This window comes from Myotis lucifugus, unplaced genomic scaffold, assembly GCF_000147115.1.
Source record: "Myotis lucifugus unplaced genomic scaffold, Myoluc2.0 scaffold_197, whole genome shotgun sequence".
NCBI classification, from domain to species: domain Eukaryota; kingdom Metazoa; phylum Chordata; class Mammalia; order Chiroptera; family Vespertilionidae; genus Myotis; species Myotis lucifugus.
Window position 1 is genome coordinate 1,045,332 of NW_005871245.1, and position 17,409 is coordinate 1,062,740.

Consider the following 17,409-nt stretch of genomic DNA (forward strand, 5'->3'; position numbering starts at 1 on the left):
TGAAGCCAATGTTGGGAGTACTTAAATGGCAGGCAAAAATTGCTCATTTAATATATAGGTGATCCATATACTCTGATCCCAGAGAATCTAAGGACTTAGGTGTTACTTGAGAAGGGTCCCTGGCTAAACTGATTAATATAGTAATTCCAGCCTTGGCCTGTCTGGCTTGGTTGAGCGTCCTCCCATGGTACAGGTTCAATTCCCAGTTAGGGCACATGCCCAGGTTATGGCTTCAGTCCAGATCAAGGTGTCAACAGGAGGTAACCAACGTTTCTCCCTCTCCCCTTTGCTCTAGATTTTTAAAACCATAAAAAATCCAAATTGTTACCTCCTGGAGTACAGATAACTACTGGATAAATGATTATTGTTCGAAGACAGATGGGAACCTTGTTCAACCCTCTTCAAGTTGGTCCCTTGGTTTTCAAACTCAAATGGCTATATCAAATAAAGGCAGCAGTGTTGCAGTATTATTCATAATCTCATGAAAGTTGATTATTAAAATCGTATAAAACATTTCCCAAAAGGTGAAAGTTCTTGAGTTGTTTTTAAAGAAGTCTTTTCTCCCTCACATAGTCCTCCATTCTGGCTTGTTCTTTGTCTTGGCTACATCACAGCAGGGATCTCTGAAGACACTGTGTCCAGGGGCTGCCAGTGACAATCCATCAGTGCATCATACAGCTCCTCACTCTGCTCCATGAACTCCTTGTTGGCCTCGGTCACATCCAGCTGTGGCATGGGGTCTGGAACAGAACCAAGCATGTATTTAGGGAGCACCAAGGGGAGAAAGTACTCGGGAGCCACAAGACCATGAGACTTGGGTTCAGTTCCCTGTTCCCAGGACCTCTGTTTCCTAGGGCAAGTTCCCTATCTGTGCCAGAGTTCCCTCCTCACTTGGACTGATACAATTGCCTTGCAGGGTTCCTGTGAGGATGAAAATAGGATAATGTAAGGTGTAGTTAGTCCTCAAATAATAGTCCACATTTATTAAAGCAACACCTATATTTAGCTATCATGTGTCTGAATTTTCTGGTGTGGTTATTTGAATTTTGAGCTTGGAAATTGATCCAAATTTACTAAGTCCAAAGCACTAGTCTTAGAATGAATATTATATACCATTGAAAATGAACCTTGCCCTGGCCAGTGTGGCTCAGTTGAGTATTGTCTTATGCATTGAAAGGTTGCCAGTTAGATTTCCAGTTAGAGTACCTACCCAGGTTGTGTGTTCGATCCCCAGTCAGGGTGCGTATCAGTGCATACGGGAGGCAACCAATCGATGTTTCTCACATCAATTTTTCAAAAATCAGTAAAACACACACATACAAAGAACCTTGGCTGCACACAACTTGAGTCTAAACTTGCATGAGTATTGAATGAAAGAAGACAGTAGTACATTCAGTATGACTGCATTATACAAAGGCCAAAAAGGCAAAAATAAACCATATTGTTTAGGGCTACATACCTAGGTGATAAAACTATAGAGAAGGAAGGAAATGGTTACCACAAGAAGCTGTGGGCTGTGATTGGGGGAAGGATGGCTTCTGGAGGCTGGTAATATTCTACTTAACTGGAATTCAAGTCTCATGGGCAACTGCTTTATAATTACATGTTAAACTATACATTTGCTTTACATACTTTTCTTTTTTTAACTATGTTTTTATTGGTTTTAGAGAGGAAGGGAGAGGGAGAGAGAAACATTGATTGGTTGCCTCCTGTACAAGGCACCCTGACAGGGAACCAAACCCAAAACCTGGGCATGTGTCCTGACCAAGAATTGAACCAGCAACCTTCTGGTGCACAGGAGGATGCTCAACCAAATGAGCCACACCGGACAGGGCTGCTTTATGTACTTTTCCATGTATGTGTTACCTTTCACAATAAAAGTTCTAAATAATAATTACTTTGACTGATGACATTTTATATTTTTGGTCTGTGTTGGTTTAAAATGCACACACACATTGATTTAAACACGTTTAAAAACAAACTGGAAATTAAAGAATACCTAATAAACAGAAAGACATCCCATGTACTTGGATTGAAAGATGATTTTGTAAAGATGGAAAAGTTCTCCAAATTGGTCTATAGCTGCAGCTGTTTTTTTGTTTTGTTTTGCAGAAAATGACAAGCTGATCATAAAATTTTTATGGAAATGCAAGGAATCCAGACTAGCCAAAACAATCTTTAAAAAGAACAAAGTTCAAGGACTCACGCTTCCCCATTTCAAAACTTACTGAAAAGCTACAGTAAGAAAGACCAGCAGTGGTTTAAGGATAGACATATAGATCAATTGACTAGGGTTAAGAGCCCCAAACTAAACCTATACATTTATAGAAAACTGCTTTTCAACAAGTGTACCAAAGACAATTCAAAGGGTAAAGAACAGTTTTTCAACAAATGGTGCTGGATTAACTAGAATTATATAGGCTGGGGCAAAGTAGGTTTACAGTTGTGAGTATGCAAAAGTTTATTATTTTTTGTGTTGTATTTTTTATATTATTTTTTGAAAGAATAGTGTATTGATATTTAGAGAGAGGAAGGGAGAGAAACATCGATTGGCTGCCTCCTGCAGGCCCCCCCACTGGGGATCGAGCCCACAACCTGGGCATGTGCCCTTACCTGGAATCAAACCTGCAACCCACAGGACGACCCCCAACCAACTGGCCAGGGCTTGTATTATTATTTATTAACTATTGTATTATTTTCCATATGAACAACCGTAAGCCTGTATTTGCCCCACCCTCTATAAGGTGACTTAACTAGATTTAGTGCAGTGATAATTTTGCAATATATCAAAATTGAATTATATATCTAAAACATACATTTTATTTAACATATCATGTATTGGATATTTATCTGTACTGATGATTATCATTGGGGATAAAATCTTTCTAGTAAAATTACTGATTCAAAGCATATAAACATAGTAAGAACTAACTTTTATAGAAACATGGTATATTCTAATTTGTATTTATTAATAGTGTGATAGTTGAATTTTATGTGTAAACTTGGCTAGGCTAAGATGCCCAATTGTTTGGTCAACCACCAGTTAATGTTGCTGTGATGGTATTTTGTAGATGTGATTAACATCTGCAATCAGTGACTTTTTTTTTAAGTTTTGCTTCTGATTTTAATTATTTATTATTGGTTGATTAAAAAATTTTTTTAAAGCAATTTTTAGAAGAGGAAGGAAGAAGGAGAGAGAGAAACATCGATGGGAGAGTGAAGCATTGATCAGCTGCCTCCTCCATGCCTCCCACCAGGAATCAAACCAGCAACCTTTTGGTGCATGGGACAACGCCCAACCAACTGAACCACACTGGCCAGGGCCACTCATTGATTCTTGTATGTGCCCTGACCAGGGATTGAACCTGCAAATTTGGCATATCAAGACGGTGATCTAACCAACTTAGTTACCTGGCCTAGGCTGACACACACACTTCTTACTGGAATTATGTATACACTGGCTCTCTCATTAGAATGTAAGTTCCTCTAGGCAGAATTCACCATGCATTCCTTTAGCATCCAGCTGAAGGCACAGTGCCAGCCACAAAGCAATCACTGCATTATGGCTGACAGAGGGAATGAGTGATGGGCTCCTTTCTTACCTTCCAAAGCATCATCTCCAACTTCTTCATATGTCTGTCAAGAGACAGAGAGATTGGGTGAGAAGGATCCTGGCCCATAACAAGGATGGCTTATTTTTAACAAGAGCAACTAGGTTGCTCCATCTTTCCCCATTTTTTTTTCTGAAGCCCAAGCCCCCGTCCTTATCAATCCCACCCTGGAGAATGACCCATGTCTCTAAAGGATGACAAAACCCGAGAGCAGACTTGCCAACTCCTGGTTACCTGCATGGTGCTCTGGGTATAGCCATACTGGGGGTAACTGTAGCTGTAGCTGCCTGTATTCTGGTCATAGCCCCACTGAGCATAGTAGTTCTGGTACTGCTGGTAATACTGGTTGTAGCTGTAACTGTACATCTGACTATATTCCACGGGCTTCACACGACTACTGTGAAGAAAGAACCAAAAATAAACAAATGTGAGCAAACATTCCTATACACTTACTAACTGAACAAGGACTTTTCTAAGCACTTTACACAGATTAACTTCATTTCATCCCCACAACAATCTCTTGCAAAAGTATACATTATTCCTATTTTACAGATGAGGAAACTGAGGTACACAGAGGTGACATAATTTGTCCAAGGCCACACAGCTAAACGTGATTCAAGCCAGGCAGTCTGGCTCCACAGCCCATGCTTTGAAGATAGGAGTTTTCAATGGTTACGTTCCTCTCTGTTACCAAACTTTGTCAGTACTGACCTTTTCCTTTTCCCAAGATCTTGGGGGGCGGGGGGGAGGGCGGTGTCTGCTTTTTACCACCCATAAAGGCTCAGGTAAACATGGCTAAAGAATCTAGAACTAGGATAACCCAAAAAGCTTTTCAAACTTCAAAATATCTAATCACCTCTTCCCTACAAAGAATTAAGAGAAGTGCTCCAGTAGCCTTATCGTCATCACTGTAGTCATAGCTACCATTTACGGAGTAGGTACTCAGGAGCTGTGCCAATTACTTTTCATATATGGTCTCCTGTTTTAAGTCCTGCACAATCCTATGATACAGCGATTATGTATTATTCCCATTATACAGATAAGACTACTGAGTCTGAAAGGTTAAGTGATTTACTCAATACCACGCCCACAATTGGAGCTGAATGTAACTACAAGGTTCATGCTAACACCAGACCATTACATACAGCAGCTGGCCTGATAGACTCAAGTGTCCTACATCCTGCTTTTGCCAGTCAGGGCTGAGGCCCAGGGTCAGCAGAAAGCTTTCTTATTCTGATTGTACAGCTGCCCCAGCTGCTAACCAAAGACAATGTCAAGTCTGCAAAGGACCCATTGCTCTCAAAAACAAAGTACATGTGAGTACTTTATGTTTTCAAACTTCTGAAAAAGGCCTGAGGTATGACCAGCAGTCCCAGCTGACAGGAATGAAAGAACATAACTGAAGACATGACAATGTTCTCCAGAGTCATTGTACTCGGTGGGCCAGAGTCTACCACAGGTGCACACCAAACACGCACAGGAGGCAAAGGCTGGTTTATAAGGGAAGTTGTAACAGTCACATAGTGTGGGACATGGGACGTCCTCATGATTGGTGCATTCTATCTCGGAGTGAAACCAAAGAAGAAACCAAGTCATAAGCAGGAGTTGAACCACCATAGAAATCCCCATCACAGGAACCACAAAATGCTCAAGTCTGAATGAGCTCTTCCCAAGTTCTTTGCAAATTCAATGTCTGTGTGGTGAGCAGGACTCAGCCAGAGCAGTTTGAGAGACTCCACATCTGATCACCTCCTGACAGGGTGGTTCAATGATGTCAAACAGCATGATTCCCTCTTCCTGCCCAGGGCCAGGCTGAAAACTGACAATACTTTGTCTCCATAACGCCCCTTCCATGGTGCTTCCAAGGTCCACCACCCTCCTGCCATGTTCAGGTACTTGAAGGTACAGTCTCTCCACACTCAGCTCTTACAGTCTAGCTCTCAAAGGGAACTCTTACCTCCCTCAATTCCTACAGCCTAGAAACAGGCACCAAATACTGACAACATTCAGTGAAGAACTAGATGTAACAGAATATAACCTCTCTGCAGAAGGGACTCTGTCAGAACATACAGCCAGAAGGATTACCTGCAGTAAAAATATGATGATTGGGCAACTATATGGAAAAGTGAGTGTGTATACTGAGTAAACTGGGGGGAAAGAGCACTGTTATTGTGCAATGAACAAAGAAATCAACCTACAGCATGTAAACTGACTCATATGTACTGTGTGTATGTATATGTGTATGTGTATGTGTATGTGTATGTGTATGTATATGTATATGTATATGTATATGTATATGTATATGTATATGTCATGGATAGCTAAGGAGGAGCTGGAAACAAACTCAGAAATTATAGTCAGTCACTTGAGGGTAACGAGGAAATTTCTTTTAAATAGCTTCTTTAATGTTTTCATATATATAATAGAGTTTAGAAAAAATAACACTTTGGGGGAGAAATCACTCAGGCTGATCTTCTCTGTGTTAAAAGCACAAGCCATAAGGAACCTGCAAATCCTTTGCTGCTGTGAAAACATGGTCATTTGGAAGCCCCACCCTAAAGCAGCAGCCGGTCTCGTATCTCTGGAAGAGCTTCTCTGTCTTGGCATTGCTGACGTTGGCAGAGGGAAGGGAGCAGGTAAGTGCTTGTTGTGGGGGTTGTCCTGTGCGTCATCCAATGTTTAGAGCATCTATTCATTAGATGCCAGTAATACCCTCTCTGAGTTGTAACAACTAAAGTTGTCTCCAGATGTTGCCAATGGCCCCTGGGGGACAAAAATTGCCCCTAATAGACAATTACTGCTTTGGTCAAAGGATGAAGATTCTATGCAGAAAAAAGTTGTCTTACATCTGAGTGAGAAACCTGCTTGGAGTTGTTTTCTGCCTAGCATGACAGGTGCAATAGTGATGTATATACTAGTCTATAGAGTGTTTGGATCATTAATCCTCAGCCATTCCCATAGCATGGGGCAGTCACAGGTGTATAGGTTTCATTGACATAAATAAGCTTAAAATTGGGTGTAAATTTTTCCTTCTGTTCAATTCTTAATCTCTGGGTCAATGTCTAACAGTGGCACTACGGGGCAAAGAGCGAGGGCATTACGTATGTGGTACCAGACTGCTTCTCCAGCACTGCTATCAGCAATGTCTGAATGTATCTGTCTTCCAGGTCAGAGCTCTCCCCCCAACTATAAGCTCCTGGAGGGTTATGCTCATTCATCTCCAACACCCAGCAAACAGCCTGGCGAATATCAGGCATTCCTTATTTGTGAGTGAACTGGATCTCTCTACAGCCTCCCATCCAGCATGTGGATGCTCTGATGATCAACAAACAGGTGAGGAGTATCCAGGTGGGGGTCAGCCCAGAGGCCCTCTACCTTCCCTGCCAGCACAGGACTCACGCTTTAGGGATTGCCACACTCAGCCGCACTGGTTTAGATCCCAGTCCTACTGCTCCCTGGCACTCTGTTAGGGCTCGCTTCTGTTCCAGTTCATCTGTGAACTTCACAAAGCCATAGCCCCTGCAGGAAAAAACACCACACACACGATATATAGATCACAAATGGAATGAAGGTAAAGTCTAAGAATGGAAAAGGGGCTGAAAGGGATAGAGAGTCCATCAAACTATGTGGGCAGGAATGAGAGCCCCATCGGGGAGGCGTGTCGCAGAGCAATGTGAGATTCAAGCACTGGAGGATCCTGAGATCTATAGGAATCCCCACCTTCAGTTCACCACTCTCTCTCCACTTTCACTGATGAGTCTCCTGCCCAAACAGTAACTTCCCTCCCAATCTACTAGGAAATATTACTTTCATTATGGTAACAGCAGTAGTAATAGTTTCTTCAGCAAATATTTATTGAGTCTGTCTATATGCACTAGGTCTTGGTAGTCATAAGCAGACAGGGTTCTTGATCTCCTGAACTCATCTTCTCCCAGGGGGAATAGATGAATGATAGCTAGTATCTAATGAACACTATCTCCCAGACACTGTGCTGAGCGTTTTTCCAGGGCTATCTCACTGAACGGTCCAACAATTTGAGGTAGTATCCACATTTTACTGAAGAGGGAACTAAGTTCAGAAAGGTGTGCCAATCTGCCCAAAGTCACAGTAGAAGCAGGATTCAAATCCAAGTTTCTCAGACTTCAAAGAACGAGCGTTTTTTTGAGGCTTTTCCACTTTTTAAGTAAAAATAATAAAATACAAACACCTATACAGCATTTCCTACTGCTTTAGTTATATTACATCATTTAATCCTTACATTGCCCCTGTGAGCAGATACTATGAATCAGTCCTGTTTCATAGATGAGGAAATGGGCTCAGAGGTTCAGTAACCTGTCTCCTGTATTATACCTGGCTGGTCCTGGAGCCAGGATTCCAACCCAGGCAGTTTGGTTCTAGAACCTGTGCACTTAACTACCATACTACATGACCTTTCTATAACCCCTCAATCCATGAGAAAAATGCTGAAACTAACAGGGTGAGCATCAGTAACACGGAAGGCCTTACTTAGACACGCCTGTCTGGTCCAAAACCACCTTGCCTCCCCGGCAGGAGGGGTAGACTTTGACAAAGAATTCATACAGCATGCCGTCATCCACGTCTGGGGTCAGGTCCCCCACAAAGAGGGAGTACTCAGGGCTGAGAGGAGAGAACAAGATTCAGAGACAAAGACCTTTGTTCTGACAACTTCTTTTGGCCCATTCTAGGTAAACCCTTTCTGAGCCTTTTTAGGGAATGACACATCTGGTGGGTCCTTAACCAGGCCCTAATTTGTTTCATTTGTCAGTCCTGGCAGGAGAGGTATGGAGGTAGTTCCCTGCTCCGCCCAAGTCCTTCATCCATCCACTGCACAAAAGTTGTCTGGCTTCAAGGATTACATGAGTGCAGATGGAGGTTGAGGTCAGAGGTACTCAAAATATAAAACTAGATGTTTTGCAGTCATTGCATTTTAAAAAATCCTTACCTGAGGATATTTTTCCATTGCTTTTATTTTATTTTTTTTATTTTTCTTTGTATTTTTCCATTGCTTTTAGATAAGAATGGAAGAAAGGTGTGGGGAGAGGAAGAAACATCAATATGAGAGACACATCCATTGGTTGCCTCCTGCACACGCCCCAAGCAGGGCTGTGGATCAAACCTGCAACCCAGGTGCGTGCTCTTGACCAGTAATCGAACCCGAGACCCTTCAGTGTGAGGGCCAACACTCTAACAACTGAACCAAACCAGCCAGGGCATCACTGCATACTTTTAACTTAAATGGTGAAACACAGAGAGAATGAGAACTGGATATTATCTACTAAACACCTTAAAACCTAGCTAAATGCAATCTCTCAAATTTTAGAATAAGGGTCATCCAACTTTTTCTGTAAAAGACCACTTTTTTTTCTGATAGCATTTTTTCACTTTTAACTTAGCCAACTTCTTGACATGTCATTATTCTGCTACAACATGGATATATTGCACTTCTATTAATGCACATATTGTAATTTAAACCACTTCCCTATTATTAGATTTGGTTTTCCCCCAATTTTGCCCACTATACATAACATTTCAATTAACACCTTTGAGGCTAATCTTACCCACATGATGAATAAATTCTGAGAAGCAGAATTATGGAGGTGAGTGGGTACAAATCTTTCTAAAGATTTTGATACATTGTTTTAAAGTTTTCACACAGCAACCTGAAATGCTGAATCAAATTATATTGCTATATTTGGTGTGGCTCAGCGGTTGAGCGTCGTCGACCCAGGAACCCAGAGGTCGCCAGCTCGATTCCCAGTCAGAGCACATGCCCAGGTTGTGGGCACCATCCCCAGTGGGGGCCGTGCAGGAGGCAGCAAATCGATGACTTCCTCTCTCATCGATCTTTCTCTTTCTCTCTCTCCCTCTCCCTCTCTCTAAAAATCAATAAAAATATATTTTTAAAAAATTATTATTTCTACAACGTCAATTATTATGGAATAAAACCTCAACACTGTGGGAAGTAATGGGGTAGAAGGCTAGAAAGAGACCAAATACAGAGAAAACACAGGCCTCCACATGAAGCATAACAGTAAGGTGCCCTCCTTCAGGAGGGAGGCAAAGTGGAGCCAAACTCAACCCCCTATCCTCCTCTTTGGTGGTGACCTGCACAGTGACACATGTTGTCTCTCTCTAGACATTTCCTGGGGCTTGAAGCTAGGTCGGGGCTACTCTGTACTTACCTGTTATCTGGTTGTTTCCCATAAGTAGCATAGTTCAGTTTAAAACGTTTTGCCTGGAAATTTAAAAACAAACAAACTAAAACAGAGAAAGGTGTTTTAAGAGTCAAACAATATTTGAAAAAAACTGAAATAAATTACCTTGCCAAAACATCTCCCCCTCTCTAAGCCTCAGCTTTTTCTCCTGTATAAAATGAGGGGGTTGCACGGATGACCGCTAAGGGCACTGCCAGCTCCATGGTTCTATGAGCCCCCGTGTGCCAGCTTGGTGCAGCTGGAAGCTAAGTAACTGTGGGAAGAGCAAAATGTAACTCTCTTGAAATGTGTCCTCACTTCTGCCAGCCTGTTCTACTTTCTCAATCAGGCAAGAGGTCTCGTTTCAAGTCTTCCATTAAGAGAGGCAGAGGTGCAGAGTGGAAAGGGCATGGGTTTCAGGGTCAACCAATCTTCATTTTGCTTCCTGGCATTGCCACTTACTACCTGTTTTGCATTGGGCAAGTTATTCCACTCCCCTGAGCTTCAGCTTCCCAGGCTGTCAAAGATAACAATGCCCACTCTTCAGGGTTGTTACACAATTAAATAAAATAATATAAATATATAGTAGGGATTCAATAAATGACAGTTACTGATAACAATAAAAATGGCAACATCATCATTATCTAAGTGTCCTTACAGGTGTGGCTCCTGGAAGGGGTTTCCCATTAATTTTATGCAAACACTTCTCGGCTGTGGCCAAATCTGCAAATTCTACAAAACAGTAACCAGCTGGGATCCTGGAGAGAAAGAAAACAGAGAGAATGGTTAAAGATGCGGTTCCCAGATGAGAGACTGAAGGGAGGGAAAAATGTTTTTCTAACCAGAGCCCACATTGTTTTTGTTCCCTGCCAAATTCCAGTTCAGAACTTACAAATAAAGGAACTGTTGCACGGCCTGCGTGGTTTAGTGGTTGAGCATCGACCATGAACCAGGTCACAGTTCGATTCCCAGTCAGGGCACGTGCCCGGATTGTGGGTTCGATTCCCAGTAGGAGGTATGCAAGGAGGCAGCTGATCAATAATTCTCATCATTGATGTTTCTATCTCTCCCTCCCCCCGTTTCCTCTTTGAAATAAATAAAAATATGTTAAATATATATATATATATATATATATATATATATATATATATATATAATGACTGTCAATCTGGGCCAATCCCAGAATTAGTAAACATTTATGTACTGTTTTACCTATGAAGTACTTTTGCCAAAAATGTTTAATACAATCCAATCAAACCTTAAGTTTACAGAAAATATTAGAAACAGAACAAGTAAAACACAAAGAAACAAAGAAATCCAGAATATAGGACCAGAATCCAGAATGTAGGACCTTATGTAAGACAATTAGTTTTCCTCTTTAAAAAGCCAATATTTATGAGAAAAGAGGTGGACTTTTCTACACTGAAAAGTGTAGACTAAAAAACTAAATGCAATGCAGTATCTGATCTCTGATTAGATCCCAATTCATTAAAAAGCAAACCAAAAAAGCTAAAAAAGATAGTCTGGGAACAATTATAAAAATTTAAAGACTGGCCATTATATGGTATATCATTATTAATTTTCTTACTGTGATATGAGCATGTGGTTATGTAAGAGAATGTCCAATTTTGGGCAATGTATGCTTAAATATTTAGAAGTGAAGTGTCACAATGCCTGTAATTTATTTTCCAATGGTTCAGCAAAAAGAAATCATCTATCTATATATCTTTCTAAAGATAGATTTAGCCCACTGAGGTGGTTGAGCATCAACCTATGAACCAGGAGGTCACGGTTCGATTCCCGGTCAGGGCACATGCCCAGGTTGCGGGCTAGATCCCTAGTGGGGGGTGTGCAGGTGGCAGCCGATCAATTATTCTTTATCATCATTGATGTTTCTATCTCTCCCTCTCCTTCCCGCTCTGGAAAAAGGATAGATTTAGATAAATAAGGAAAATATGGCAACATGTTAATAATTATTGAAATTAGGTGGTGGCTGTATGATTATTCATTATACTATCTTTGTAGGTTTGTTTGAAATTTTTCATATTAAAACTTTTAAAAAAATTTTTAAATATTTTTATTGATTTCAGAGAAGAAGGGAGAGGGAGAAAGAGATAGAAGGTCAATGATGAGAGAGAGTCATTGACTGGCTGCCTCCTGCACACCCCCCTCTGGGGATTGAGCCCACAACCCAGGCATGTTTCCTTGACTGGAATCGAACCTGGGACCCTATCCACTAAGCCAAACCAGCTAGGGCTTAAAACATTTTTGAATCACCTCCAGAGGCTGATACAGAGTTGGAGAACATGGTTCCTATCGTCAAGAAACTTACAATCTAGTTAGATAAAGTAAACCACGGACCTTACCTACTGGAGGATAACCATGAGATTCCTAGTGTTCTGATTTTAATAGCATCACTAGGAGGATGTGGCTATATCTTATTCCTACTAAAAGATACTGACAACTGTTAACTTCCTTAACATCAACCTTAAAGCTATTACCAGTGAAAGAATCCCCACTTTTCTGGAAATACTATTTTAGATCTTACCAAGAAGATATGGGCAAGAGCAATACCTAAGCCCACGGATCAGAGAATAGTCTATGAGCTCCATAAATGGTTGCTGATGTTAAGAAAAATGGTGGGCCAAATCTGTGTATGGAATTTTAAGGCTCACAGATGTAAAGACCACCACCTGTAAGAACTGATCACTCATTTAGGGCCAGCCACTGTGGAACACTTCACATGCACCATCTCATCTAATCCTCACATTACTCTATGAGGCAAAAAAAGCATTACACCCATTTATATGAGAAGACTGAGACGTAACAGGATTATACAATACGCCGTAAAGCACACAGCTGGTACGTGCCAAAGGTTGGATTTGAATTCAGGATAGTGTGATTACATCCTTTACCCAACATTATATTATGACAAATTCCCAACATAAAAACTGAAATAACTCTACAGCAAACACCCACACATGCATCACCTGCAATGAATATTTTATCGTACTATTTTATCCAACTATCCATCCTTCTACCCATGTATCATCCTTTTTTTGATACATTTCAAAGTAAGTTGCAGATATTGGTGAACTTGCCTCAATGACTTTAACATGAATATTGTTGCCTAGAGTTCAATTATCATTTACAGTTTTTTTCTCTTTTGGTTTATATGCAATGAAACGCACAAATCTTCTAGATCATGAGTTATTTCTACCACAGATGAATTTTGTATATTCTAGAATTTTCAATTAGTGGAATCATACAGTAAGGCTTCTTTCATATAGCGTAATGCCTTTGAGATTCATTCATGTTGTCACTATGGAAGTAATTTGTTCCTTTTTTTAAAAAAAATCTTTACCAGAGAACATGTTTTTATTGATTTTTAGAGAGAGGAACGGAGGGGTCACACTGAGAGAAACATCAATGTGAGAGAGACATAGCCTGCAACCCAGGTATGTGCTCTGATCAGGAATAGAACCTGAGACCCTTCCTGTGCAGACGCTCTAACTACTGAGCGACACTACCCAGGTCATTTTTTTTTTTTAAGAACTGTGGTTAAATATACATAACATGCCATAGCTGGTTTGGTTCAGTGGCAAATGTTTCCCTTCATTGAAAAACAAGTCTTTAAAAAAATAAATATAGCCCTAACCGTTTAGCCCAGTGGATAGAGCGTTGGCCTGCGGACTGAAGGGTCCCAGGTTCGATTCTGGTCATGGGTATGTACCTTGGTTGTGGGCACATCCCCAGTAGGGGGTGTGCAGGAGGCAGCTGATCGATGTTTCTCTCTCATCGATGTTTCTAACTCTCTATCCCTCTCCCTTCCTCTCTATAAAAAATCAGTAAAATATGTTTTTTTTTTGTTTGTTTGTTTTTTAAATATATTTTATTGGTTTTTTACAGAGAGGAAGGGAGAGAGATAGAGAGCTAGAAACATCGATGAGAGAGAAACATCGATCCGCCGCCTCCTGCACATCTCCCACCTATGGACTAAAGCAGTGGTTCTCAACCTTCCTAATGCCGCGACCCTTTAATACAGTTCCTCATGTTGTGGTGACCCCCAACCATAAAATTATTTTCGTTGCTACTTCATAACTATAATTTTGCTGTTATGAATCGTAATGTAAATATCTGACATGCAGGATGTATTTTCATTGTTACAAATTGAACATAATTAAAGCATAGTGATTAATCACAAAAACAATATGTAATTATATATGTGTTTTCTGATGGTCTTAGGCGACCCCTGTGAAAGGGTCGTTTGACCCCCAAAGGGGTCGCGACCCACAGGTTGAGAACCGCTGGACTAAAGGGTCCCAGGTTCAATTCCAATCAAGGGCACATGCCGGGGTTGCAGGCTTGATCCCCAGTAGGGGGTGTGCAGGAGGCAGCCGAGCAATGATTCTCTCTCTTCTTTGATGTTTCTCTCTCTCTCTCTCTCTCTCTCTCTCTCTCTCTCTCTCCCTCTTCCTTCCTCTCTGAAATAAATTAAAAAATATTTAAAAATAAAAATAAATATATATAACATAAAATTTATTTTTAAGTGTATATTTTTGTGGTATTAAGTACAATTTGTGCAATCACTGACTGCATTATTTTTAAAGCACTATGTTCTATTGCATATTATTTTTCCTTGGGTCTTATCTTTTTGCCTTATTTTCTCTGGTCTTGGTTTTTAAATTTACATTTATTTATCCTATAGTACTCTTGTAAGCCACTAAAAGTCTTTGTCAAATGAGGCAGGATGTAAATGCAATGTGTCTAAGTACCACATAAGAAACAGCAGAGTTTAGTAATCATGGGTAGAAGAGTAGTTCCAAATCTTATTTCGATAAAGATTAAAATGTGAGAACCTATGTCAGTATTTTAAACGGTAGAAGGTATTACAGAATGAATTTTCCCACTAGGAGCTCATTATCTGGGGGCTTCTGTCTATAGCAGCAAGAAAAATATTTAGGCCACCATGGTTATCCAGCGAGAAAATCAGCCCCTGGGTATTGAGGTTCTGAATACACAAAGTACCTGTCAACCAAACAGTCGGAGCTGATCGTACGTCATATTTCTCATCTATATGTTCAACCATCTGATGTTTTAGCAAGCTGCTTTAGTAGAGTAACTGGCACAGAGTAAGTGCTCAGTAACCACTGTCAAATTAATAAAGGAATCCTCTCATTTCTAACTAGAACCCTGAAGAAAATTAAGACACACATCCCCCCCACCAAAGAGAAAGAAGAAACTGGAGGCAATAGCGCACCACTATCTGAAAACATTCTCTGCATTGTTTTGTTTACATAATTCATTGCCTCATTCCCCCATTAGAATGCAGTAAACTCCATGAGAGGAGGGACTATGTCTGGATTGTTTCATGGGAAGCTAGAATAGGAGTACAGAATAGTGTCTCTTTAAATAAAATTTTAAATGAATAGCATAAAAGTTAAGGGCACTCATGGCTTTGAGGACAGGACTGACTTTGAGTCCTGGCTTGTCATTTAATAGCTGCGTAATTTTAAGATAGTTATCAAGCTTCCCTAATAACAGTATTTCACTCAGAAATTTCTGTGATTTTAAAAAGTGATTTTAAAGTATTTATTACCTAACAGATCATAGTCTGCTTATATTTACTGTGCACATACTATATGCCAGACACAATTCTAAATGCTGAATGTGAATTAACTCATTTAATCTTCACCATAACTCTATGAAGTAGGTGCCATAATCATCTCCATTTTTATAGTCAAAGTGAAGGAGACAGAGAGGTTAAGTAACTTACTATGGTAACACAGCAGACATAGCTTTCAAACAGACTGGCTCTGGAATGAATATGCTATACTTCCTCTCAATTAAGGCCCCAATGTTAGCTTTTATAACATAAATAGAGGCCCAGTGCAAGAAATTCATGCGGGGAGTGGGGGAGGGGGGGCGGGTTTCCTCAGCCAGCCTGTGCCCTCTCCCAGTTTGGGAGCTCTTGGGGGATGTCTGACTGATGGCTCTTCAGACATCCTTAGCGCTGCTGGGGAGGGGGGAGAGGCTCCCACCACTGCCTCTGCACTCACCAGCCATGAGCCCGGCTTCTGGCTGAGCAGTCCTCCCCCTGTGAGAGCGCAGTGACCACCAGGGGGCAGCTTTTGCATTGAGCATCTGCCCCCTGGTGGTCAGTGTGCATCATTGCGACTGGTCGTTCTGCCTTTCGGTCTATTTGCATATTAGCCTTCTTTTTAAAACATATTTTTATTGATTTCAGAGAGGAAGGGAAAGAGAGAGAGTGATGGAAACATAAATGATGAGAGAGAATCATTGATCGGCTGCTTCCTGCACGTCCCTCACTGGGGATCGATCACGCAACCCAGGCATGTGCCCTTGACCGGAATAGAACCCGGGACCCTTCAGTCTGCAGGCCGACGCTCTATCCACTGAGCCAAACCAGGTGGGGCTAGCCATTTATTATATAGGATAACTATTATTACGGGGAGAAGCCCAGACTTTCTGCGATGTTTATATTTACCCAATTGACACTTGTCCCATAATTAAGGGAGAACTAACTGAGCAGATGGAAGGAAAGAACGTACCCAGTGAGGCGGTTTCGGATAATTTTGACGCTCATCACGGTCTCCCCCATGGTGGCAAAGGCTCTGGAGATGAAGTTCTCATCCATGTAGGGCTCCAGCTGCGTAAACACAAGGGCAGAGCGACTCAGGCCAGCAGGCAGGCTCCGCGTTCTTGGCTGCAGAGCTCCTGCCCTCAGCTCAGGGGTGGCTACCTGCTGCGGGCGGTGAGGGTGCGGACAGGTTCTCACCGCAGAGCGGTCTCAACTGCAGCTCCGTCCCTTGCCGCTCAACTTGCACCCTCGAGCCTCCCCCTTGGACTTCGGAACCCACCCCTCCAGTCTTAACACCCAAGAGCCTGCCGGGGCCAGTGGCGGGTACCATTCCCCGTCAAGAGTGTGTACTTAGGTTGCAGGTACCCCCCGCGCCCCCCGCAAACGGGGCGCCTGGGGGAGGCAACCAATCGACCTGTTTCTCTCGCATCCATGTTTCTCTCTCTCTCCCCCTCCCTCCCTTCCACTCTAAAAATCAATGGGAAAAAATATCCCCAGATGAGGATTAACAACAATAAAAAGACTTTAAACAAACAAAAACAAAGAGCCCTTCAAAAGCCTTGGGGTTCCCCCATTCTCAGTCCCCAAAGAACCTCCCTTTCGCCTCCATGACGACGGCGAGGCCCCAGGACCCCTCCCCCCAGACTCAGTCCCTCCCCCTGGATGCTGGGACCCGCTTCTGTGTCACCAAAAGAACCCCCTTCCTATTCACTTCCATCTTTTTAGGATTCGAGGACCCCTCCCCTTCAGCCCCGCCCTCCCTGCTGACACTAGGATTCTTCCTCGTGGACGCGGGGAGCCGCCCTCACTCACGTCGCCCATCCACAGGCTGGCCGCCATGGCCCCAGTCGGGCCGGACTACGGGGCTGCGCCGCGCTGGCGCGAGTCCTCCGGCCGGGACCGCCACGGAGCATGCGCAGACGACGCCTTCTGCGCACGCTCCGAAACGCAGCGTCTCGGGCAGCGCCGGCCGGTGCCGCTT

At 42.2% G+C, this 17,409-nt stretch overlaps 1 protein-coding gene across 5 annotated transcripts; it reads right to left on the minus strand.

Annotated features, from left to right (window-relative positions):
• Positions 1 to 459: 459 nt before the first annotated feature.
• On the minus strand, positions 460 to 17,394 carry TRNAU1AP (tRNA selenocysteine 1 associated protein 1). Of its 5 annotated transcripts, none has more exons than XM_006097246.3 (9): positions 17,241 to 17,393; positions 16,399 to 16,496; positions 10,485 to 10,584; positions 9,815 to 9,867; positions 8,118 to 8,249; positions 7,011 to 7,130; positions 3,846 to 4,005; positions 3,603 to 3,636; positions 460 to 740 (listed from the first exon to the last, which is right to left on the minus strand). In XM_006097246.3, the coding sequence occupies exons 1-9, from the start codon at positions 17,265 to 17,267 to the stop codon at positions 604 to 606; spliced, it is 861 nt and encodes a 286-aa protein (XP_006097308.1). In that variant the 5' UTR covers positions 17,268 to 17,393; the 3' UTR covers positions 460 to 603. The 5 variants fall into 5 exon arrangements, with proteins under 5 accessions (XP_006097308.1, XP_006097307.1, XP_023616805.1 ...); XM_006097245.3 differs by having other exon boundaries at positions 3,846 to 4,008; XM_023761037.1 differs by lacking the exon at positions 17,241 to 17,393 and adding an exon at positions 16,626 to 16,644 and having other exon boundaries at positions 3,846 to 4,008.
• Between the last annotated feature and the right edge of the window lie 15 nt (positions 17,395 to 17,409).